The sequence below is a fragment of the Myxine glutinosa genome, chromosome 5 (genome assembly GCF_964187855.1).
Source record: "Myxine glutinosa chromosome 5, kmMyxGlut1.1, whole genome shotgun sequence".
Lineage (NCBI taxonomy): Eukaryota > Metazoa > Chordata > Myxini > Myxiniformes > Myxinidae > Myxine > Myxine glutinosa.
Window position 1 is genome coordinate 172715995 of NC_136265.1, and position 26454 is coordinate 172742448.

At 45.8% G+C, this 26454-nt stretch overlaps 2 protein-coding genes across 8 annotated transcripts in view; one reads left to right on the top strand and one right to left on the bottom strand.

The window, feature by feature from the left end:
• LOC137426720 (apoptosis-stimulating of p53 protein 1) overlaps positions 1–10066 on the top strand; it is a 228887-nt gene extending 218821 nt beyond the window's left edge. For all 7 annotated transcript variants that reach the window (XM_078779089.1, XM_078779091.1, XM_078779092.1 and 4 more), the window contains 4 exons: positions 3246–3379; positions 7659–7825; positions 8185–8384; positions 8888–10066. In XM_078779089.1, the coding sequence (XP_078635215.1) occupies positions 3246–3379; positions 7659–7825; positions 8185–8384; positions 8888–8929 (543 nt within the window). In that variant the 3' untranslated portion in view covers positions 8930–10066. The remainder of the gene's footprint in view (positions 1–3245; positions 3380–7658; positions 7826–8184; positions 8385–8887) is intronic.
• Positions 10067–13259: 3193 nt separating this feature from the next.
• Positions 13260–24966, bottom strand: LOC137426719 (optic atrophy 3 protein homolog). Its single transcript, XM_068115528.2, has 2 exons — positions 24620–24966; positions 13260–14190 (listed from the first exon to the last, which is right to left on the bottom strand). Exons 1-2 carry the CDS (start codon positions 24750–24752, stop codon positions 13805–13807), a joined length of 519 nt encoding a protein of 172 aa, XP_067971629.1. The 5' UTR covers positions 24753–24966; the 3' UTR covers positions 13260–13804.
• Positions 24967–26454: the final 1488 nt, after the last annotated feature.

A 26454-nucleotide genomic window follows, 5' to 3' on the forward strand; every position in this document is an offset into this window, starting at 1 on the left:
GTGCACAAGAATACAAGATCGAAGACCCTTGTATCAAAGTTGGAACAGCTTGACATTGGCATCAGTTATTCCAAAGTTATGGAAATTGAGACTGGCATCGCCAATACTGTCAGAAAGCAAATGGATTCAGTAGGTGGACTTTGCCTACCACCTTGGCTAGTTAAGGATACATTTGTTTGGTATGCCTTAGATAACATTGACTTTCTGGAAGCCACGCCTTGCGGTATGAACACGCTCCATGGAACAGCAATAGCTGTTTACCAGTCCACAGACCACAACAAGCCAGCAATGTTGCCCAAAGTCGAAATTGACCGTACATCAAGTTCTCAAACATTTTTTTTTTTTTTTTTTTTTTTGTATACAAGATCGAGGCTCGTGAAAGAGCGAACATTAATCACACAGAAAGACAAACCGACACATAAAACATATAACATCGGGAGCGGTAGACAAGATGGGGAGAGAGGGGGAAGGACACAAACACAACATTTGAGAGCAGGGACCGAGAGACATGGAGAAATCGAGAGATCTGAGAGAGGGCGAGGGCTTTGGGGGGGGGGGGCATGGGAAGGGGGCGGTGGGAGAGGTATAAAACATATGGACACTGCCAGGACTTCCAGGAAAGAAGTTGGAATTTCAAACAAGGTGGATCTGGGGTGAATTAGCGGGGGTAGAAAAGATCAAGGTTTTGGATGGGGGAAGATAAGAGATGGTGGTGAACAGCTGTTTTAAAGACCTGGAGGGAGGAGTGGGATTGAAGGGAGTGAGGGAGTTTGTTCCAGAGGCGGGAGAAAAGAGGAATGAAAGAGTGAAGGTGAGCAGAGAGCCGAGATTTCGGCAGTTTAACCATCAGAGGGTTGCTGGCAGATCTTGTGCGACCTGTAGGAATATTTGGGGGACAGAGCACAGAGAGAGCTGGGGGTGCAAGGCCGGAGAGGAGTCGGTAGAAGACAGAAAGACCACCTACCTGCCTGCGGTGAGTGAGTGAAAGGCCCTCAGAGATAGCTTCATCGCGGGAGATTCCAATAATTCTGAAAGCTTTGGTTTCAACAGCGTGAAGCCGAGCTAGGTGTGAGGCAGGAGCACCGGCCCATAGGGGAGAACAGTATTCCATTGAGCTGCGGATGAAAGCCTTGTATGTGGTGAGGAGCTCAGGTGTGCCGAGGAAGGACTTCGCACGACGGAGGATGCCCAGTCGGCGACTGGCTTTGGAGGCCAGCTTGGAAATGTGGTTTTCCCAAGAAAGATCATGGCAGATAGTGAGACCCAAAATCTTGAGCGACAGAACTTCTTGGAGAGGATTGTTGAGAAAGTAGATGGGAGGGTTGTCCAGTCGATCTTTTCGGAGAGACATAGTAAGAGTGTGAGATTTGTCAGGATTGAAAGACATGTTCCACTTGTTTGACCAGTCTGTGATTTTGTCCAGGTCTTCAGAGAGTGAGGAGGCAGCAGACTGCCGATCTGAGGGAAGAGGAATGGAGCGGCAGAGAGTGGAGTCATCAGCAAAGAGATAGAGAGGATTTTCGAGAGAGTCAGAGAGATCATTGATGAAGACCAGAAAAAGCACGGGGCCCAGAACACTGCCTTGGGGAACTCCAGCCTGAACAGGAAGAGGAGATGAGAGAAACCCATTCAGGGCCACACGTTGACGACGACTAGAGAGGAAGTCCGCCAGCCATGCGTGGAGATTTCCATGGATACCATTTCCATTGGTTGATGCCATAGAATGTGAGTATCTCACATGCAAGAAGCCGGAGATTATAAAGAAGAAGTTTCCGTGCAAGCTAAGCAGCTGTCATCCCATCACAGATATGAGCAAGAAGACCGATATGGCATGGATAATTGGCTGTTTAGATCATAGCGATGAAACGCAATCACAAACCACTTCGTCAGAAACACAACTCAGGGAAAGAGATGACGAACCTCAAGCACAAAACGAGACTCCAGAAACACATCTCGATACAGTTGAAGATCAAACACAAGCAACACAAGCAAAATCAAAGTCTCAAGGAACATGGGGTGCTTTTAACTCCCTGCTGTCTTCTTCAGCGAGCCGAACCAATGTCTCTTTAGTTCCACCACTGATACGATCACCACCTACAGACTACGGAACCCTTTATACTGGTCTGATGAGAGCACATAATATGACAACTCAGGTTCTTGGAAAAGACAAAATAACAGTGATGACACTTGATCTCCAACTCTATGATATGGCAATGAAACTATGGGTAGAAAGAGATGAAATGAAGAAGCAGTTCCTGTTTCGGCCTGGTGAGTTGCACGTAGTCTTCTGGGCATTGGCGGCATTAGGCAAATACGTGGAAGGAAGCGGCATTGACCAGGCTTGGGTCGAAGCTGGACTATATTCTCCAACAACCGTAACGCAAATCCTAAATGGAAAACATCTCTACAGGTCCCTAGAAGCACATACTGTAACATTGCTTGCTCTATACCATCTCTACTTTGACAGGTTCCGAACAAAAGCACCAGAAGAGAAAGTGTTCCGAAGTGAAGCGTCCACACTAATCTAGTAGAGGAGTTTCAAAGAGAATATGGCATGGAAGGTGCTGATACCAGAGACCAACACCACGAGATCACAGGGGGAAAGTCCACCCGAGTAATGAGAAATTCCGCTAGATTGACAGAGGTATTTGTTGTTCATGGAGACCCATTCGTAACCGATGAGAATGACCTGTGTAACCTTCTTACCAAGAAAGTAATTGATGAAAAGGTAATAAAGGTTTGTTTGACTGCCATATTGAAATTAATTGTTTTTGAACTCCTTGGTATTGAAATTATGGGTATTATCATTAATTTGGACCTCATACTGTGTTCAGAATACCAGTTTTAATGGAATTTATATATTTTGGCGGCCATCTTGGATTTGACACCCTTAATCCGTTTAAAAAAATTAACAACCTATTTTTTCGAACATGTGACACCCCAAAGACAAGGAATCAAGTGGAATTTTGCTTTTAACAAAAAAAAAACACGAAATGACATAGCCTACACTATTAAGGCACCCAGGAAATCATCAAAATTACTTAAATAAGCACAAAGTAATCAGGTAATCCAGTAAGCCAGGTTTACCAGCCCATTAGGCATTTGTTGTCTTATACAGTTAGTCGCTATTCATATTCATATATTCTTTGCCATGAACACAAACAAACGTGTTTAACCCTTTGGTGTTTTGTGGATGGTCATATCAACAAACTGGCTGCCATGATATGACGCTTTATGTCGTACAGGTCCCAGAGCCAAGCCAACCAAACGATGAGGGAATCACTGCCTTGCATAACGCCGTGTGCGCTGGACACATGGATATCGTGCGACTCCTCGTGCAGCACGGCGTGAACGTCAACGCTGCAGACAGTGACGGCTGGTTTGCAATTCACACCACCACACCTTCTGAATGTGACCTTTTTGATGTGAAATTGATTTTGGCAATCGAAAATGCGTTTGGTTTTGTGCTGTTCAAGACTTTACCCAAAAACGATATACAAATAATATCTTTGGATAAAGGAACTCCGTACAAAGTAAACCACCATAAGATTGTGTTTCTTTCTTTATCTTACAAGTAAAATGCACTCCTTCCAGGAGCAAAATACGGTGTCATCCGGGAGCGAAAACACTGTCAATACCCGGTCCCTCTGGAGGGGGTCAGTGTTTGAACCACTTGCACTATTCTCTCAGTGTATGGGCAAAAAAGCCATCTCATTCTTGTGGAATAGGAGGGAGGGTTATTTTGTGCCCATGACCTTACCCTGGCTATCCCGGAGGACGTATGCAAAGTTTGGTGGAGATTGGCCCAACCCTTTTCAATTATATATGTAGATGGTATTGTTACGGGTGTCGGGGATGAGGACCAGAGTCCCAAACGTCACTCCCGACTAAGTGTGTTACAGGGTGACTAATGTCAGCGACCCTAGGGTCCTATCCCCAGCCCGCCGGGCCGAGGCCCGCAAGCTGACTGAGAGTTTTTTGGAAACTTGATCTTTTGATTTAGTTCAAGGAGTAGAGGCTCTAGAGTCTAGACTGCCACACTGGCGGCTCAGGGGAGGCTTGCAACCCGATCCAAAAAATGTCAATCAAACAAAATGAAATACAATTAATTTACTTTACAGAATGCAAAACGATACAATGAGCAAATCATACAAGTATGACGATGGACTTATTTAATTAATAATGACAGACTGAATTAACACAGGCCACATACATCCGATACGAAAGGCTGCCACAACATCACCCACACGGACCCTCTATCTAACCCAGGGTATGGAAAGGGAAGCAAATAAAAAAAACCCAATATTCGCAGGGAATTCAAATAAAACAGGATATGAGGGAGGGAATGGAATGGGGTTCAGACCTGTTTGAAGGGCAGTTTCATCGACGCTCGTCAGAACGGGGCTTGGCGGGAACAAATGTGAATGGACCAGTCATCACGCTCTGCGATTCCTTTCTTCTTTGATCCTTTTCCTTTTGTTAACCTCCTTCAGGCAACACAGCAAATCCCTCAGCTCAGGAAGATAATCGTGTGACTCCTTCATATAGCACATGCCGAGCCCGTTCACAGCATGAAGCATCGATCATCTCCACAAAGACCCAAACAAGCACCTTTTTCCACAGAATACGCTCTTTTCCTTTTTGTCCACCTCCTTCATGCACACTGAATCCTTCAGAAAGTTTGTAGAGATCGATTCCCTCACACCAACATGCTCAATGAAGCCTTTCATGCCACGAGCAAGGATTCTTTTTCACCGCGCGGCCAAGAGACGCTCTTCTTCTTCTGCCTCCTCTTTTGCCACACTTTCTTGCTTGAAAGAAAAAGGGTTGAATCCTCTCCAAAGCTGTTCTTGTGCACCACCACCAACAGTCAAAATCACGTGGCGTAAAGGGAGTGGATATGGGGTAAACTTTAAGAAAAAGGAAAAATAAAAAAGGAAAGGTCCTATTTGGGATCCACAGTTGACCTGCCATTTCTACGCAATACACCCTAAATAACATTGTTTTTGTGTTTGATGTGCTAGCTCTTAAATGAGCCTCGATCTTGTATACAAAAATACTAATTAAAAACCCCTACCTAATTAGCATAGCTCCACCCCTCATATGGAGACACATATAGATCTTACCCAGATACTTGACACTATTTAGAAACATTGAGGTGGGTTCTTCTTCGTGACCCTCGGGGCATGCTAATTTATACGATTCTGAACTTTCTTTAAGGTATTTCTTCATTTACCCCCACAAACGTAACAATACTTACCCCGTTCATTCAACTTGGTGTGAGCCAACTCTTCTGTTTTTTTAAGCGTTCTTTTTTTCTTCCTTTGATCCAATATGGCTGCCAGACCACGTGACCAATGACATTATAAATTCCCATTCTCTAATATAATTGTTGCGTGGATCAAGGTCAAGAAATTTCAAACTGATCAGACTAAGCGTTGTACTTATCGAATTATGATGTCATAAATAAGGCACCAATGACGTCATCATTAACAACACCTATTCCCCATGTGGCATTCTTTTCCATGACCCACGTTTCAGCTTTTTTCCATGGAGCGGTTTTGGAGATAGAGGTGCGGTGGTTTTCAGTTTTTCCAAGATGGCGCCCATACCACGTGATTTATGACGTCATAGTTATTTAAAAAATTATACAGGAGGAGGCACTCCTGTGGTGAAAATGTCGTGTCAATCGGACGAACACTTGCAGAGAAAAAAAAATTCATACTGATCAAATCAAGCGTACTTTAATTGTGACGTCATCATGAAGGTTCCGATGACAATCATTAACGTCTCTTATTCCACATGTGGAGTAATTGACAATAAGCTATGTTTTAATTTTTTCCATTGATCGGTTTTGGAGATGGAGGTGCAACGTTTTCCAAGATGGCGTCCGTACCATGTGATCTATGACGTCATAATTATGACTAAAAAAATTATACACGCGGAGGCGCTCCTATGGTGAAAATTGTGTCAATCGGACCAACGGATACCGAGAAGATGAATTTTAAAACTGCCCACACGCACGTACAACATACGTAACCGATTGTTTAGCCCTGCTTTTGGTTTCGCGAGCGCAAGTTAATTATCAGACGGACATACAGAGACTTCCCAAACAAGTTTCCTCGGCGATTCGTTAGTTTGTAAAATATTTTTGTCCACTTTTTTGGTAGCATGATTTGTCATGTACGGGGTTGAGTTGTCATATCCTTATTTCCCTCTCTTTATATCCCCCTCTCTGTCTCTATCTCTCGTGGTTTGACACGCTTACCTAAAATACCTCGTGCCCCTCAGCGAAATCTCTTCAGTCGCTCGCCTCAAATTCTGGTCTGGTATACACAAACACTTTGTACCAGGACCTTGCATCGGAAGGCATTCATTTACCTGATCGAGTCTGATCCAGCAAATTACCAACTTATTAATACGGATTGAGAATAGAAAAACAACTCCATTACTTGTCGCTGCGTCAATCTCGAAGGTATTTGATATCTTGTTGGATCGTGTCATGTGACGCATAACTCCTATAGTAAGTGGACGTTAAAGCGATGGTGATTACCTCGAACCACCTAATCTTTGTTACTTGCAAAATCGAACATTTTCCAAGTATATTGGTCGGTTGCGTTTGTGGTTCTGTCTGTTTGTCACCGGCCTATAGGTCACAATTCTAAACCGATCGTCACGAAACTTCACCAAGCTGTCTAGGTCGTCCCAATTGAGAAGCCTATTGATTTTGAGGTCAAAGGTCATCGAGGTCAAATTTCTAAAATCGGCATTTTAAATCCGATTGACTTGAAAATTGAATGACATTTGTATATTGAGTCAATAAATTGGGAAATGAACTATTTTTGAGGTCAAAGGTCAAATTTTAAAAGTCATAAATTTTCATCCAAAAAGCAGTAAATTCTCAACCGATTGACTTGAAAATTGAACAGCATTTGCATATCGAGTCACTAAATTGGGAAACATACTATTTGAGGTCAAAAGGTCAACTCAAGGTCAAACTTCCAAAATCGTCACTTTTCATCTGAAAAAAACCCGTCAATTTTCATCCGATTGACCTGAAAATTGAACAGCATTTGCATATTGCCTCACTGAATTAGGAAACCAACTATTTTTGAGGTCAAAAGGTCAACTGAAGGTCAAACTTCCAAAATCAATTTTCATCTGAAAAAAACCGTCAATTTTCATCCGATTGACTTGGTAATTGAACAGCATTTGCACATTGTATCAATAAATAGGAAAACCAACTTTGAGGTCAAGAGGTCAAAGGTAAACTCTAGGTCAAACTTAAAAAATCATCAATTTTCATCTGAAAGCCCATCAATTTTCATCCGATTGAATTGAAAATAGAACAGCATTTGTGCATTGCCTCACTGAATTGGGAAACCAACTATTTATGAGGTCAAAAGGTCAAAGGTCAACTCAAGGTCAAACTTCTAAAATCATTTTTCATCTGAAAAATCGTATCTTTTCATCCTGTTGACCCGAGCTTTGATCAAGATTGTAAATTTGAATCTTCATGAAATGGACAATTTGCTGTATCTTTAAAAAAAAATTAAGGGGGGGGATTTTGCAAGTATCGTGCTATGCATGACGTCTTCTTGTTATGATCTTGAAAAAATATTTACTTGGTGATTGTAATTTTGTTCCTGCACGAGCAGGACACCTCTGCATTGTGCGGCTTCCTGCAACAACGTACACCTGTGCAAGATCCTAGTGGAATCTGGTGCCGCGGTGTTCGCCACAACAATCAGCGACAACGAGACGGCTGCAGACAAGTGTGAGGAGATGGAGAGCGGGTTCCAGCAGTGCTCACAGTTTCTATATGGTACGCCATCCTTGAACACAGGCCGATCACCTTCGGTTGTCCAGCCTGCTCTGTTGCATCACTTGTGTTAATGGTACAAAATCAATTTCAACAACAGTTTGCTTTTCTTCTTTCTTTCTTTTTGCTTCTAATATATGCCTCATGGCAAAAAAAAAAATCACAATTTTCAAAATGTAATCTGATGCAAAAAGACATCTTTGCACAGACATGTGGAGTGCAAGATCCACATCACTGGAACCAATTATAGCTGTGGATTGGCGTATAACACCCAGAATGTCAGTAGCCCACATAGTCCAAACAGATGAGATGAAGGATGAAGATGAAGGATGCTTTACCCATATGATCTGTCCAAACCCTAGGTGTGCAAGAGAAATTAGGCCTCATGAACAAAAGTGTGGTGTTTGCACTGTGGAATTGTGATCCTGAACAAGATGACGAGTTGCAGCTGCATGAGGGTGAGGCGCTGTCAGTGCTGCGGCGAGGGCAAGATGAGCAACCGGAATGGTGGTGGGCACGCCGTGCGGAGCAAGAGGGCTATGTGCCCAGGAACTTGCTTGGGGTAAGGGAAGATATCTGAGAGAGCGGTAATATGTGTTTGTGCTGACAGCAGGGAAGTTGGGGAATGTTTGAGTGAAAGATCAAGACTTGTATGTGTAAGAAATATACATACAAGTCCTGATATAAAAATAAATAAATGGTTAGAAATTTGGGAATACAAATTAAAAATGGAAAATAAATGGCTGGGAATTTGGAATGGGGCGAGGAGGTGATGGGATGTGGGGATGGAGAAGAAGGCGATAGGTGTGGAGAGAGAGAAGTAGGGAGGGTGTGAGGCGGAGGCAGTGACATGGGTAGGAGGTGGGAGGTGGTAGGATCGGGAAGAAGTTGGCAGGGAGGTCATGGATACATCATCCTGTTAAATAAACCAACAGTTGCCTTCGACATTCGCTGCAGTTGTACATCATCATGCCAGGGGTGTTTATTGGGAGGATTGTATGGATGGCAAGCTGGATGAATATATGATGGTAACGGAGTTTAAAAAGAAATTGCTTTGCTTCACAGCTCTACCCAAGAATCAAGCATCGTCCACGAACATTGGCGTGATGGACAGTGCCATTCCCCAAAGTCGGCGATGATGTCAGAGGGGACCGACACCTGGGAGGTGATGGGACTTGCAGCACAAGCTTACATTACATGAAGGACTGTGCAGATTTCTCTGGAATGCACTCTGTCAGGTTTGGAGGACGTTGGTCAACAATGAGGGTTTTTCAGGGTAGCTTTTCTCGCCCCTCATCCCCCCCCCTACTTCAGCATGTCAAAATGTATTTCGGAAGGGGGTTTAGGTTCGGTTGCAATTGATTATAGCTCATCTCTATCTATCATGATTTTACTGCGAACGCATTCCATGTGTGGCTGGTACCCAGTCGTATCCCAGTTGGTCCAGACATGCATGTCATACTGCAACACGAGCTTGAAGAATCGGATGTTTTTGCAATCCCGAAAGTGCCTCGGGAAAGACGGATTAATGTACGTGCAGGGAAGGGACGGAGGAATGTGACAAAGAAAGTTTGGCAATGTCTTTACCGTTTATATTTTTGAGGTGGAATGATGTCGACCGAAGTTTGGAGTTATTTTATAGATGGCAAGCAGGAAGTGGATTCCAGTGGACGTTTCAGACCTGAGTTGCCCGCATCGCGGTGGTGTACGGATACCGATCAAGTGAGGTGTTGATATGAAAAGCTGTGCTGACATTTTTGTTTGTTCATCGACTTGGCTTTTCGAGCGTGTGTTGCTTATGGCATGGCATTTCCATCTCGGGCTTTGTAAACCTTTTGTAAATTTTCATCACTACCGCCAAATTCCATTTTGATCCACAAGCGTTGACCATTTTGATCAAGTGTTCTGTACCCCCCTCTAATCGTGCATCGGTGCATTCGGCATGCAGGTTTAAACACTCCGTATCATGAATTATAATTATGCCGGATACATCATTTGTATTCCCTCGGTGCAAAAAAGGCCTGCGAAGGTGGAACGCGACCCTATAATTGTAGAGTACGAAATGCTGGTATTAGAGAATGAAGGAAATAGATTGAAATGCTTTATTTTCACAAGGAAATGGTTGCTCTGTAGTGGTTCCTGCTTAATTGAATGGTTTTGAATAGAGTTACTGAAATTGTAACTTCAGCCCTCTACCACGTCCCCAAACCTCTTCTCTCACAGGAAATAAATTCTTGCAACATACGAGCACGTTTGCTTTTTTTTTCTTTTTCTTTTTCTGGCACTTTCTCCTATTTGTTTAGCATTTCAATTTTTTTTTACTACGAATAAGCCCCAAACCATACCTGGCTGAGTTTAGAATCCGTTGTGCTTAAGCTACACTGGCACGATAGCTGACAGGTACACGCACTCGGCTATCGGCCGCCCAGCCTGGGCTTGAATCTCGACTCGGCCATAAACTGTCACCTTGGACTTTCGCATCCATGGCATGTGCCGTCACAGAAAGGACGTTAAGCTGGAGGAACCAAAATCCCACTGCCCTTCCAAACGAGTAGGCGAGATATCGCCTGCTCCATGAACGAATTACAAAATTCCAGCCACAACTGACTGCTGGAAGGCAACGGCAAACCAATTCAGCACAACCTTTCCTCATGAAATGCTTCAGTAGCACCAATGCAGAGGTAAAACTAGATGGTATTCATAGAATACTTACCTCTGCTGTTTTTGAACATTTTTTTCTTTGATCCAATATGGCTAACAGACCTACCCGACCCAACTCAACGTTGCATTCCTCCATGTTTTTCCCATCTGCCCCATCTTCCCTCAATCGATCTGCATCTCGTTTTATTACAACCACCTCTTTAAATTCGGATTTGGACAAGATTTCCCAGTGGGGCAAATGTAACCAGGTTAAGTTTAATAATGCTTATAAAACTCAATTTCTTCCCATATCTCTCTCCAAAACTCCTCTCATCTCTCCAATCTCCTTTGAAAGTTCCACAATTACACCATGTGATACAATAAACCTACTAGGTATTACCCTAACTTCAAATCTATCCTGGAATCCACACATTACACAAATAGCTAAATCTGCCTCGAAGAAACTGGGAGTCCTGTTCAGATGTTGAAGATTCTTCTCCTCTCAACAGTTGCTTCAACTATATAAAGGATTGATTCGTCCTTGTATAGAGTACTGCTCTCACATCTGGGGAGGTTCTAGCTCGACATACTTACTGGACAGAATTGAATCCAAAGTAATCCGATTTATCAACTCTCCCAATCTGACCTCAAAACTCAACCCGCTCAAATTACGCCACAAAGTTGGCTCTCTTTCTCTTTTCTACAGATATTACTTTGGTTTCTATCCCCGCGAACTTGCTACCTGTTTCCTCCGCCATTAGCGAGACGATGGAATGCTCAACAAGCCACTACATCTCATGATTATTGTGTGGCCATTGGCAACTCAAGGGTGGGCCGTTATGATGTTTGTTTCTTCCCCTCCATTGCCAAACTCTGGAACTCTTTACCTTCACATGTCTTTCCAAACACTTATGATCTTCCCCTTTTCAAAAAGCAGATTCTCTGCTTTCTCAAAAACTCTGACTATTCTCTCCTTCTTTACTTTTCTATCAATGCAGCTCTTTTATTTGGCCTGGCCTCGATGAGGACGACATAGTCTGTGCCTGGAGCCTTCTACATTAAAAAATAAAATAAAAAGACCACGTGAGCGATGACATCATAAATTTATATTCTCTAATATAATTGTTGCATAGATCATGCTCAATACATTTCAAACTGATCAGACTAAGCGTTGTCCCTGTCGAATTATGATGTCATAATTATGGCACCAATGACATCATCAACAGCACCTATTCCCCATATGGAGTTCTTTACAATGAGCCATGTTTCAATTTTTTCCATGCAACGGTTTTGGAGATTATAAAGGTGCAACATTTTTCGATTTTTCCAAGATGGCGCCTGTACCACATGACCTATGCCGTCATGACTATCATCAAAATATTCTACATGAGGAGGTGCTCCTGTGGTGAAAATTTTGTGTCCATCAGACCAACAGTTACTGATAAAAAATTCACAATGATTGGATAAGTGTTGCTCGTCTAATTATGACGTCATAACGAAGGCACAGATGACATCATCATTAACATGTCTTATTCCCCAAAGGGAGTACTTGACAATGAGCCATGTTTCAATTTTTCCCCATTGAGTGGTTTCGGAGATATAGAGGTGCAACTTTTTTAGATTTTTCCAAATGGCGTCTGTACCACTTGACCTATGACGTTATAATTATCAATAAAAAATTCTACAGGAGGAGCCGCACATATTCTGAAAATTTTGTGTTCATCAGACTAACAGTTGCAAAGGAATTTTTGTTTTATTCATACTGATCAGATTAAGCATTGTACTTGTCGAATTATGACGTCATAATTAAGGTACCAATAACATCACCATCAACATATCTTATTCCCCATGGTAAGTACTTGACAATGAGCCATGTTTCAATTTTTCCATTGAGCGGTTTGGGAGATATAGAGATGTAACGTTTTTCCAATATGGCGTCTGTACCACATTACCTATGACGTCATAATTATGAATAAAAAAATTATACAGGCTGAGGCACTCCTATGGTAAAAATTTCGTGTCAATCGGACCAATGGCTGCCAAGAAAATGAATTTTTAAAATGCAGACACGTACGGCACACACGCAACTGAATGCTTAACCCGCTTTTCGCTTCGCGAGCGCAGGGTAACTAGAACGACACTCGATAAAGCGCAATACCTTCGCCAGGCTGCACAGTTTACATTTTGTATCCACCGACAGGCCAGATCTGCATCTGGACATGAACAAAAATCTAAATTGGCTTGGTGTTTTTACCTACCAAACTCATCCACCAAATTGTCATAACTTTTTGAAATATAATGCGTTTTTGGCCCCATCTCTCAATGGTGAAGAATCACTTGCGGTTTCAACTAGAACGACACTCTTCAATGTTGTGACGTCGACCAATATGCCTCCGCCGACATTATGACATCATTATACATACTTGTACCAAGTTTGATTTAAATCCATTCAGCTGTTCTCAAGTATCACATTTTTACCTGACCTTTGATGCTGAAATCGAATCAGTTCATCTCTGCATCATCATATATATTTACATCAAATTTGGTCAAAATCCCTGAAATGGTTCACAAGTTAGCACAGTAACAGAATTCTTACCTAATGGGACCTTTGACCCCATAACCTAATCCGTTAATTTTTACGTCATTATACATGATACTTGTACAAAGTTTGATTTCGTTTCCTTCAGCCGTTCTTAAGTTATCGCGGTAACAAAAACCAATCACGGACGGACAGCCCAAAAACATGCCTCCGCCCAACGTCGGTGGCGGAAGTAAATAAAAACCCTCACCTTGGGAATCATTTTCATGTGCACTTTAATATTACCTTGTTATATATTCTTCAGATCAACACATCTTAACTAGGAGATTCATTGAGCATTGCTTCGAAGAAAACCTCACCACTCTACGGTCACTGATTGAATGCAATCACACTATTAAGTATGACGTTTGTCTGACTGTCACTTGAGCTAGGGCTGCTTGGTTTCTACATCGTGGGTACCAAACGCCTACCGATGGTGTCAGGCGAGCCAATTGAAAGTTTGCTCATTAAGGAAAGTTTGATAAACCGCCTGGGATACAGACAAGTATCGCAACCCGCGACCAAATCCTATTTGTTAACGATCTTGGAAAAAGTTGATCTGCAGAAAAAAAAAAAATACACAGCAGGTGACAAATCCAAAACGATGGTTCATATCACAACGATGGCAAGGAATAGGTATGCCGGACAGTTGCTGTGGGGCAACGGTGTGGTTTAATTTAAACCGGTTGCCTCGACAGTCTGTGCTTTTAATTTATCCGGTACTATATACAACGGACGTGGAACATAATTAATTATATCGTCGGTCAGGCTGGCATTTTTTGTGGCGTCGGTTGACTCTGTGAACTTTTCCTTTCACCTGAGGTTTGAGAATTTGCCTTCCCAGCGCTAGCTTGGCCTTCCCTGAGATGCTGAATATCTTTCTGTGATTCTTCCAGTATGCCTTGAAGATGTAAAAGCCTGTCCTGAAGATCTATGAAGCGCTGCTCCTCCTCCTGCAGTTTCTTGTGTGACGACTCGCTTTGCCGGACGTATTCGACGTACAGGCATCCACCGGCCACCAAGAAGACGAAGAACTCGCTAAGTATGCGTGAGCCGAGCTCTGCCGCCTCGTCCTCCTGCAGCGGCTGCACGTGGCGTACGCTGAAACCGAGCAGATGCATCTTGAACTTGATGTCCACCCAATGGTAAACTGTCAACACATAGGATGATGGGAACATTGAGGAGAGGGAATGTGTTTTTGTAATTCATCTTTCCCTTTATCTACTTACTGTTCAAGCACATGCATGTAATCCATTTTGATTTGATTCTGACTTACCGTACCCTGTTGGATCGCGCTGGTACTGCCAAAGCAGTTTCTTGGCAAGGATTATACTAAGTGGTTTGCGATCCCTCTCCCAGCAGTAGTTAGGGCAGATATTTGTAATTTGAGGGTGCCAGTGATAACTCGCCTACTCTTCACGAAGGACACCATCGGATGTTTGACGTCCACCAACGAATGCCGGCAGAAGGGATGCCTGTTTATCGTCATCCGAGGGATGGGCAACCACATTGAATCACCCTGCCTGTGAAACATCAGAATGACCGTTTATAGCTGGGCCGAGATTCAAACACAAGCTAGAGGGCTTAGAAGCGAGTTTGCGTACCTCTAGGTCATCCTGCCAGCCCATATAATCCCATACTACAACCTCATAAAAAGCCCCAAATACAGTTATAAGATGGAAAAAGATCTGGTTCGAAACTCGTTATTTTTCGACACAACTCAGGGGTTAACAAAAAAAAAAAAAAGTCCTGGAGCAATGACAGGGTTTCATTGTCACCCCTTCGCAATATGAAAACTACTTTATGCCATGACTTGTAACCTTATTTTAAGGAAGTTTGAATAGCAACACCTGGTGGTATGACAGAGGACAACAGGTGCACAGACTGAAACTGAAATGGGAACAGGGGCACAAGGACTTCATATGGAATGGCAGAAAGGAAAGGTGTGGTTGAAATGGAATGGCAGAAAGGAAAGGTGTGGTTGAAAGACGAGAGGGACAGACAACAGACATGGAAAGGAGACATGAGCAAGGACATGAATATATCCTGACATCAAATAAGAGAACGTCCAAATAGACAAAAAGGGTGGCACAAACTGGCACATGTACTTTGCATGGATGATTTAAAACTCTGCACCAAACAACCTAGCAGTGTCCATGTGTTTTATACCTCTCCCCCCCCCCCCCCTCCTTTCCATGTCCCCCACCCCATTCCCAAACCTCATCCCCCCAAGCCCTCTCCCTCCTCCAGATCTCCCTGTTCTCTGCTGTTGTATGTCCTTGTGTGCTTCTCTCTCTTCCCCACCCCCCCCCCCCCCATCTTGTCTCCCGCTCCCTTTATCATTTGTTTTGTGTGGCCGTTTTTTATTGTGATTAATGTTAGCTCTTACACGAGCCTCCATCTTGTATACAATGAAAAAAAAAACGACGAAAAATTGGCAGAACAACTCAAATTCGTGAAACGGGACTCCGACAACATTCTAATGGATTTGGCTTGGATAAGTGTGCCAAGTGCACATTCATACAAGGTAGACCAACAACGAAGGATAACATAAAAATGGACACAAATACAACAATAGAGGAGCTAGACAACGTAGCATCTTAGAAATACCTCAGAGTAGAAGAGGCCCACTAAATATGTCACAAACAAATGCGCAATCCAATTACCAAAAAATAGCTGCAAAGAACGAGGCTGATCCTGAAAACATACCTTTCTCCGAGGAACAAAACCAAAGCCATAAACAAACTCGCAATAACAGTATCCCAGTACAGCTGTGGAATTAATAAACTGGCCACAATCAGAAATCAATAAACTGGATATCAAAACAAGGAAACTCCTCACTATCCACAAAATATTTTACAAAAATTAATGCAAAAACAACCTAGCAGTGTCCATGTGTTTAATACCTCTCCCACCCCAACCCCCCTTTCCATGCCTCCCCTCCCTTCCCAAACCTCCTCCCCCCAAGCCCTCTCCCTCCTCCAGATCTCCCTGTTCTCTGCTGGAGGTAGCCGCCTGATGGAGTTCAACCATGTGTACAGAATGACAACTGTAAGATTGACTGAATACGTGAAAAGTGCAACAGACTACCAAGTCAAATTTGCAAGCAAACACGAAGACAACAAACCAAAGAAGGTATCCCGAACTCACCTAGCAAAAATTCCAATGACAAGTGTGAATGGAAGATGTCACAAAGAAACCAAAACAAACAAACCCAGGAGTACCTCTGGCTACGGCTTCCTCATCACTCCCACCTTTTGTTCATATGTGTTCTGCACCGTCCTCCAAACAGTGATGACTCCATTTACATTTCGCTGTCGGACAACATGGACCAACTTCTATAAACTCATCCAAACTCTCTCTTCCTCATATGTGGCGACTTCAACTGTCATCATGCCAGCTGGCTGGGTGTGGGTTCATCTCTCACCAGCCATGGCACCTCAGCAAAGGACTTCTGCGACTCATTGCGACTGACACAATCTGTCAATTTCCCGACCCGGATCTCAGTCAATGGAGTATCTTCTCTTCTGGACTTGGTTATGACTAACTTCCCTGCAAATGTCTGCTGCTCTTCTTCTGCTCCAATCGGTTCTTCTGATCATGTGCTTGTTAAAGTGGACATCTCTCTGGCCATTCTCAGAGAGCCTCCTCAGCGCCGACGAGTCTGGCATTTCACTCAGGCTGACTGGCACGGTCTGCAAGCAGCCATCAATCATCTGGACTGGTCTCCCATCTCTACTGCCTCTGACATAAATTCTTCCTGGGAATTCTTCCAAAGCAAACTGCTCTCTCTCATGCACAGATTTATCCCATCTCGTCTTCAGTTGTCTTACCCTTCCTCTCGTCCATGGTACACTGAATCTTGTGGTGAGGCAGTTGCCCTGAAACAACTTGCCTTTGCCTCTTGGAAGGCAAATCCAACTGAAGGCAATCTCAGTTCCTTCCACCAAGCTTGGAACAAGTGTGTGTCCACCCTCAGGAGTGCCAGGAAGCACCATCTCTCCACACTCAAGAATGAACTCTCAAATCTGTCTCCTTCCTCCAAATCCTGGTGGCGTCTGGTCAAATCCGTTTCTGGTGTTTGTTCCCCCTCCATCCCCTCCCTCCATCCCCTCAAATGGCTACACAGTTGACACCGCACGTGACAAAGCCGAATGCCTCAACTCTGTGTTTGCCTCAAAATCTTGTGTCCCAAACCCATCTCTCTCTGTTGCTTTGCTTTTCTAGCCTGGGTTCAAATCCCGACCTGGTTTTGCTTTTCTAGCCTGGGTTTGAAACCCAACCCGGTTTTGTTTTCTTGCCTGAGTTCAAATCCCGACGCGGTTTTGCTTTTCTAGCCTGGGTTCGAATCCCAACCCGGTTTTGCTTTTCTAACCTGGGTTCGAATCCCGACCCGGTTTTGCTTTTCTAGCCTGGGTTCCAATCCCGACCCGGTTTTGCTTTTCTAGCCTGGGTTCCAATCCCGACCCGGTTTTGCTTTTCTAGCCTGGGTTCCAATCCCGACCTGGTTTTGCTTTTCTAGCCTGGGTTCCAATCCCGACCCGGTTTTGCTTTTCTAGCCTGGGTTCAAATCCCGACCTGGTTTTGCTTTTCTAGCCTGGGTTTGAAACCCAACCCGGTTTTGCTTTTCTAGCCTGGGTTCGAATCCCAACCCGGTTTTGCTTTTCTAGCCTGGGTTCGAATCCCAACCCGGTTTTGCTTTTCTAGCCTGGGTTCCAATCCCGACCCGGTTTTGCTTTTCTAGCCTGGGTTTCAATCCCGACCCGGTTTTACTTTTCTAGCCTGGGTTCCAATCCCGACCTGGTTTTGCTTTTCTAGCCTGGGTTCCAATCCCGACCCGGTTTTGCTTTTCTAGCCTGGGTTCCAATCCCGACCCGGTTTTGCTTTTCTAGCCTGGGTTCCAATCCCGACCTGGTTTTGCTTTTCTAGCCTGGGTTGCAATCCCGACCCGGTTTTGCTTTTCTAGCCTGGCTTCAAATCCCGACCCGGTTTTGCTCTTCTAGCCTGGCTTCAAATCCCGACCCGGTTTTGCTCTTCTAGCCTGGGTTCAAATCCCGACCCGGTTTTGCTATTCTAGCCTGGCTTCAAATCCCGACCTGGTTTTGCTCTTCTAGCCTGGCTTCAAATCCCGACCCGGTTTTGCTCTTCTAGCCTGGGTTCAAATCCCGACGCGGTTTTGCTCTTCTAGCCTGGCTTCAAATCCCGACCCGGTTTTGCTCTTCTAGCCTGGGTTAAAATCCCGACGCGGTTTTGCTCTTCTAGCCTGGCTTCAAATCCCGACGCGGTTTTGCTCTTCCAGCCTGGGTTCAAATCCCGACCCGGTTTTGCTCTTCTAGCCTGGCTTCAAATCCCGACCCGGTTTTGCTCTTCTAGCCTGGGTTCAAATCCCGACGCGGTTTTGCTCTTCCAGCCTGGGTTCAAATCCCGACGCGGTTTTGCTCTTCTCGCCTGGCTTCAAATCCCGACCCGGTTTTGCTTTTCTAGCCTGGGTTCCAATCCCGACCCAGTTTTGCTTTTCTAGCCTGGGTTCCAATCCCGACCCGGTTTTGCTTTTCTAGCCTGGGTTCCAATCCCAACCCGGTTTTGCTCTTCTAGCCTGGGTTCCAATCCCGACCTGGTTTTGCTTTTCTAGCCTGGGTTCAAATCCCGACGCGGTTTTGCTCTTCTAGCCTGGCTTCAAATCCCGACCCGGTTTTGCTTTTCTAGCCTGGGTTCCAATCCCGACCCGGTTTTGCTTTTCTCGCCTGGGTTCCAATCCCGACCCGGTTTTGTTTTTCTAGCCTGGGTTCCAATCCCGACCCGGTTTTGCTCTTCTAGCCTGGGTTCCAATCCCGACCTGGTTTTGCTTTTCTAGCCTGGGTTCCAATCCCGACCTGGTTTTGCTTTTCTCGCCTGGGTTCAAATCCCGACGCGGTTTTGCTCTTCTAGCCTGGCTTCAAATCCCGACCCGGTTTTGCTTTTCTAGCCTGGGTTCCAATCCCGACCCGGTTTTGCTTTTCTAGCCTGGGTTCCAATCCCGACCCGGTTTTGTTTTTCTAGCCTGGGTTCCAATCCCGACCCGGTTTTGCTCTTCTAGCCTGGCTTCAAATCCCGACCCGGTTTTGCTTTTCTAGCCTGGCTTCAAATCCCAACCCGGTTTTGCTCTTCTAGCCTGGCTTCAAATCCCGACCCGGTTTTACTCTTCTAGCCTGGGTTCCAATCCCGACCCGGTTTTGCTCTTCTAGCCTGGCTTCAAATCCCGACCCGGTTTTGCTTTTCTAGCCTGGCTTCAAATCCCAACCCGGTTTTGCTCTTCTAGCCTGGCTTCAAATCCCGACCCGGTTTTACTCTTCTAGCCTGGGTTCCAATCCCGACCCGGTTTTGCTTTTCTAGCCTGGGTTCCAATCCCGACCCGGTTTTGGTCTTCTAGCCTGGGTTCCAATCCCAACCCGGTTTTGCTTTTCTAGCCTGGCTTCAAATCCCAACCCGGTTTTGCTCTTCTAGCCTGGCTTCAAATCCCGACCCGGTTTTACTCTTCTAGCCTGGGTTCCAATCCCAACCCGGTTTTGCTCTTCTAGCCTGGCTTCAAATCCCAACCCGGTTTTGCTCTTCTAGCCTGGCTTCAAATCCCGACCCGGTTTTGCTTTTCTAGCCTGGGTTCCAATCCCGACCCGGTTTTGCTCTTCTAGCCTGGCTTCAAATCCCGACCCGGTTTTGCTTTTCTAGCCTGGGTTCCAATCCCGACCCGGTTTTGCTCTTCTAGCCTGGCTTCAAATCCCGACCCGGTTTTGCTCTTCTAGCCTGGCTTCAAATCCCGACCCGGTTTTGCTTTTCTAGCCTGGGTTCCAATCCCGACCCGGTTTTGCTCTTCTAGCCTGGCTTCAAATCCCGACCCGGTTTTACTCTTCTAGCCTGGGTTCCAATCCCGACCCGGTTTTGCTTTTCTAGCCTGGGTTCCAATCCCGACCCGGTTTTGCTTTTCTAGCCTGGGTTCCAATCCCGACCCGGTTTTGCTTTTCTAGCCTGGGTTCCAATCCCGACCCGGTTTTACTCTTCTAGCCTGGGTTCCAATCCCGACCCGGTTTTGCTTTTCTAGCCTGGGTTCCAATCCCGACCCGGTTTTGCTTTTCTAGCCTGGGTTTCAATCCCGACCCGGTTTTGCTTTTCTAGCCTGGGTTCCAATCCCAACCTGGTTTTACTCTTCTAGCCTGGGTTCCAATCCCGACCTGGTTTTGCTTTTCTAGCCTGGGTTTGAATCCCGACCCGGTTTTGCTTTTCTCGCCTGGGTTTGAATCCCGACCCGGTTTTGGTCTTCTAGCCTGGGTTCCAATCCCGACCCGGTTTTGCTTTTCTAGCCTGGGTTTGAATCCCGACCCGGTTTTGCTTTTCTCGCCTGGGTTTGAATCCCGACCCGGTTTTGCTTTTCTAGCCTGGGTTCCAATCCCGACCCGGTTTTGCTTTTCTAGCCTGGGTTTGAATCCCGAACGGGTTTTGCTTTTCTAGCCTGGGTTCCAATCCCGACCCGGTTTTGCTTTTCTAGCCTGGGTTTGAATCCCGAACGGGTTTTGCTTTTCTAGCCTGGGTCCCAATCCCGACCCGGTTTTGGTCTTCTAGCCTGGGTTTGAATCCCGACCCGGTTTTGCTTTTCTAGGCTGGGTTCCAATCCCGACCCGGTTTTGCTTTTCTGGCCTGGGTTTTAATCCCGACCGGGTTTTGCTTTTCTAGGCTGGGTTCCAATCCCGACCCGGTTTTGCTTTTCTAGCCTGGCTTCAAATCCCGACGCGGTTTTGCTCTTCTAGCCTGGCTTCAAATCCCGACCCGGTTTTGCTCTTCTAGCCTGGGTTAAAATCCCGACGCGGTTTTGCTCTTCTAGCCTGGCTTCAAATCCCGACGCGGTTTTGCTCTTCCAGCCTGGGTTCAAATCCCGACCCGGTTTTGCTCTTCTAGCCTGGCTTCAAATCCCGACCCGGTTTTGCTCTTCTAGCCTGGGTTCAAATCCCGACGCGGTTTTGCTCTTCCAGCCTGGGTTCAAATCCCGACGCGGTTTTGCTCTTCTCGCCTGGCTTCAAATCCCGACCCGGTTTTGCTTTTCTAGCCTGGGTTCCAATCCCGACCCAGTTTTGCTTTTCTAGCCTGGGTTCCAATCCCGACCCGGTTTTGCTTTTCTAGCCTGGGTTCCAATCCCAACCCGGTTTTGCTCTTCCAGCCTGGGTTCCAATCCCGACCTGGTTTTGCTTTTCTAGCCTGGGTTCAAATCCCGACGCGGTTTTGCTCTTCTAGCCTGGCTTCAAATCCCGACCCGGTTTTGCTTTTCTAGCCTGGGTTCCAATCCCGACCCGGTTTTGCTTTTCTCGCCTGGGTTCCAATCCCGACCCGGTTTTGTTTTTCTAGCCTGGGTTCCAATCCCGACCCGGTTTTGCTCTTCTAGCCTGGGTTCCAATCCCGACCTGGTTTTGCTTTTCTAGCCTGGGTTCCAATCCCGACCTGGTTTTGCTTTTCTCGCCTGGGTTCAAATCCCGACGCGGTTTTGCTCTTCTAGCCTGGCTTCAAATCCCGACCCGGCTTTGCTTTTCTAGCCTGGGTTCCAATCCCGACCCGGTTTTGCTTTTCTAGCCTGGGTTCCAATCCCGACCCGGTTTTGTTTTTCTAGCCTGGGTTCCAATCCCGACCCGGTTTTGCTCTTCTAGCCTGGCTTCAAATCCCGACCCGGTTTTGCTTTTCTAGCCTGGCTTCAAATCCCAACCCGGTTTTGCTCTTCTAGCCTGGCTTCAAATCCCGACCCGGTTTTACTCTTCTAGCCTGGGTTCCAATCCCGACCCGGTTTTGCTCTTCTAGCCTGGCTTCAAATCCCGACCCGGTTTTGCTTTTCTAGCCTGGCTTCAAATCCCAACCCGGTTTTGCTCTTCTAGCCTGGCTTCAAATCCCGACCCGGTTTTACTCTTCTAGCCTGGGTTCCAATCCCGACCCGGTTTTGCTTTTCTAGCCTGGGTTCCAATCCCGACCCGGTTTTGGTCTTCTAGCCTGGGTTCCAATCCCAACCCGGTTTTGCTTTTCTAGCCTGGCTTCAAATCCCAACCCGGTTTTGCTCTTCTAGCCTGGCTTCAAATCCCGACCCGGTTTTACTCTTCTAGCCTGGGTTCCAATCCCAACCCGGTTTTGCTCTTCTAGCCTGGCTTCAAATCCCAACCCGGTTTTGCTCTTCTCGCCTGGCTTCAAATCCCAACCCGGTTTTGCTCTTCTAGCCTGGCTTCAAATCCCGACCCGGTTTTGCTTTTCTAGCCTGGGTTCCAATCCCGACCCGGTTTTGCTCTTCTAGCCTGGCTTCAAATCCCGACCCGGTTTTGCTTTTCTAGCCTGGGTTCCAATCCCGACCCGGTTCTGCTCTTCTAGCCTGGCTTCAAATCCCGACCCGGTTTTGCTCTTCTATCCTGGCTTCAAATCCCGACCCGGTTTTGCTTTTCTAGCCTGGGTTCCAATCCCGACCCGGTTTTGCTCTTCTAGCCTGGCTTCAAATCCCGACCCGGTTTTACTCTTCTAGCCTGGGTTCCAATCCCGACCCGGTTTTGCTTTTCTAGCCTGGGTTCCAATCCCGACCCGGTTTTGCTTTTCTAGCCTGGGTTCCAATCCCGACCCGGTTTTGCTTTTCTAGCCTGGGTTCCAATCCCGACCCGGTTTTACTCTTCTAGCCTGGGTTCCAATCCCGACCCGGTTTTGCTTTTCTAGCCTGGGTTCCAATCCCGACCCGGTTTTGCTTTTCTAGCCTGGGTTTCAATCCCGACCCGGTTTTGCTTTTCTAGCCTGGGTTCCAATCCCAACCTGGTTTTACTCTTCTAGCCTGGGTTCCAATCCCGACCTGGTTTTGCTTTTCTAGCCTGGGTTTGAATCCCGACCCGGTTTTGCTTTTCTCGCCTGGGTTTGAATCCCGACCCGGTTTTGGTCTTCTAGCCTGGGTTCCAATCCCGACCCGGTTTTGCTTTTCTAGCCTGGGTTTGAATCCCGACCCGGTTTTGCTTTTCTCGCCTGGGTTTGAATCCCGACCCGGTTTTGCTTTTCTAGCCTGGGTTCCAATCCCGACCCGGTTTTGCTTTTCTAGCCTGGGTTTGAATCCCGAACGGGTTTTGCTTTTCTAGCCTGGGTTCCAATCCCGACCCGGTTTTGCTTTTCTAGCCTGGGTTTTAATCCCGAACGGGTTTTGCTTTTCTTATCTGGGTCCCAATCCCGACCCGGTTTTGGTCTTCTAGCCTGGGTTTGAATCCCGACCCGGTTTTGCTTTTCTAGGCTGGGTTCCAATCCCGACCCGGTTTTGCTTTTCTGGCCTGGGTTTTAATCCCGACCGGGTTTTGCTTTTCTAGGCTGGGTTCCAATCCCGACCCGGTTTTGCTTTTCTGGCCTGGGTTTGAATCCCGACCCGGTTTTGCTTTTCTCGCCTGGGTTTGAATCCCGACCCGGTTTTGCTTTTCTAGCCTGGGTTCCAATCCCGACCCGGTTTTGCTTTTCTAGCCTGGGTTTGAATCCCGACCGGGTTTTGCTTTTCTAGGCTGGGTTCCAATCCCGACCCGGTTTTGGTCTTCTAGCCTGGGTTCCAATCCCGACCTGGTTTTGCTTTTCTAGCCTGGGTTTGAATCCCGACCCGGTTTTGCTTTTCTCGCCTGGGTTTGAATCCCGACCCGGTTTTGCTTTTCTAGCCTGGGTTCCAATCCCGACCCGGTTTTGCTTTTCTAGCCTGGGTTTGAATCCCGACCGGGTTTTGCTTTTCTAGGCTGGGTTCCAATCCCGACCCGGTTTTGGTCTTCTAGCCTGGGTTCCAATCCCGACCTGGTTTTGCTTTTCTAGCCTGGGTTTGAATCCCGACCCGGTTTTGCTTTTCTCGCCTGGGTTTGAATCCCGACCAGGTTTTGGTCTTCTAGCCTGGGTTTGAATCCCGACCGGGTTTTGCTTTTCTAGCCTGGGTTCCAATCCTGACCCGGTTTTGCTTTTCTAGCCTGGGTTTGAATCCCGACCGGGTTTTGCTTTTCTAGCCTGGGTTTGAATCCCGACCCGGTTTTGCTTTTCTAGGCTGGGTTCCAATCCCGACCCGGTTTTGCTTTTCTGGCCTGGGTTTTAATCCCGACCGGGTTTTGCTTTTCTAGGCTGGGTTCCAATCCCGACCCGGTTTTGCTTTTCTAGCCTGGGTTCCAATCCCGACCCGGCTATAAACTGTCCCCCAGTGGTTTTTTACAGATTGGATGATTTATCAGTGTGTGACGTCACTCCGAGTCCGATGGACGATAATGAGGGCGCCCCAACACCGACATTAATTGGTGGACATGTTAAATATCCCACGGTGTCTTTCGTGAAGAGTTGGCAAGCTATTACCGGTAACCTGGGCAAACGACAAATTTCTGCCCTAACCTTCGCCTGACCGACATGTTCGTGAAAGACATGACCTCTCCTCCTCCCCCAATCGGGCCTGTGCGGGTGTCGGTGACTCGGTGTGTGCCCGGATTCCAGGTCCACGAGTCTCGGTCACGTTGTTCCGTGTGTCTGTCGCACTGTACGACGTCCTATGTGGTGTGGAGGACAGAGGGACAGTTCAGTAGGGCGGACATGTTCACACTCACACTGTGCGGGTGGGACGCAGAATCTCCTCCAGAAATGGTTGCCCTTGGCGCGCGATGATATCCTGCTCGCCATCGGTTTGCTCACCTGCCGGATCCCCAAGATGATCAGCTTGATTAGCGGGAAAGCCACCATAGCCAGCAGCCCTTGGGCTCCGTACTTGTTCTCCTAAATATCTTTAGGTGCTTCGTCTGCGCCACACCGGTGTCGCAAAAATACCACCTTACTTCGACATTCTTTTAATTTCGAGTATTCTAGGGTTTATCGCTACGACCGAGTTACGTTCAGAATTTCAAATACACCGTGCGGAGCGAACTACACCGACAAGGACGACAACACCGCACGCAATATTATCATCTGATTGTTCACCAGCGGAAACACCAGAGCTTAAGATTAACCGTTTCAAATAAAGCAATAACTTTAAAATCCAAAGTAAAATAATCTCACTTTGGAAATTAAAAATCTTGATTGAAATCACTTCACCAAGAAGAAGAAGATTTACAATCCTCACCACGTGTGGAAAACGCTTTGCCTGAAATGTGGTGATGCTTCGTATGCAGTTGCATCATCGCTGGGAACGCAGCTGTGCCGCTGATGCAGTGCCCCCTGTAGGCCATGGGGCATACCATTAAAATCCACTTTTTCGTGCAACAGGAATGGGGATTACTTGATTTATTCATGAAAATCAGCAAAATATTCGTTCCATTCGATATAATAATGTCCCCAATAAATATACCTGCACATTAAAATACAAATAAAGAAAGAATTTCGATAAAAAAATCAGGTTTAAAATTCGCGGACAAGGTTGTTCACGTGATAAATTCAGCGAATGAGCGCTCCAGATACGTCAGGTGCCGTAATTGGCCAATCACGATTCACGCAGCTCATACTAAGCTCCGTTCGGTAGCTGACAAACCAAGATGGCGACGCCCATTGCTTCGGCAGTGACAGGAAAACCTGTTCAATTTTCGTCCAAATTTTGCGTGATGCATGTTGTCCATAAAACTAAAAGCAATTTCATTCAATTCAATTATAAAAACTGGGCCCGCTTTGTTGAATTTGCGAGTAAATGGTTGCTCTATGACTGTAAAGAACGCGATTTACTGGCCGACTGTGCGGTAAAGCTGGGGCTTGATTTTGCCGATACACAATCCTGCATTGACGCCAAACCAGAAAATCCCAACATTGGCTACCATTATGATTGTTCACGTCGCTTTTGTGACATCAGTAAAGTGAACAGGCTGAAGGAGAAAAAGACCGAAACATCTACATCTCATGGTAAGTTAATATGATTATGTAGTAATTTTTTTAGTAAGCTTTAAGTTTAGCCAAAAGTTTCAATTGTTCTGCAAACATAGACATGATCATGATGATAGAATCTGATCGTGATGATAGAATTCACATTACATTGCCATATATCATGATCAAATAAATCATCATGCTTGATTCAAGCAAGTTAGTAACAAGTTCCGGAAGATTTGGAGTTGGCCTTAGAAGAGTAGTATCTTCAAATTCAATTGACAAATGTACAGCAGACTCAGCAAGTCATGCATGATGAAATGTACATTTTATGATTTTGTTTATCTATTTCAAGACTACAATTTATAATACAAATCGTACTATTGCAAGCATGCTCTTTTACTTTAGTAATAGTATCATGATATGTGGGGATATTGTGGTTTATGTCATCAGGCTCATGTCACACCTCATTACAGTTTTTAGGATCCACAAAGAATTAAGAAATAATTTTGTACATGTAGACTACACATTTTTACTAAATTGTACGGTAGGTACTTCTTACTGTCCTGTAAATGATGGTAATAAAAAGTATGTTTAC

Bases quoted from the DNA above. Each gene is read 5' to 3' on its own strand.
- LOC137426719 (XM_068115528.2), bottom strand. From the start codon at position 24,752: ATGGTGGCTTTCCCGCTAATCAAGCTGATCATCTTGGGGATCCGGCAG. The intron at 14,191-24,619 runs GTGAGTGTGAAC...ATGTGTTGACAG, and splicing joins CTGCGTCCCACCCGCACAGT to TTTACCATTGGGTGGACATC.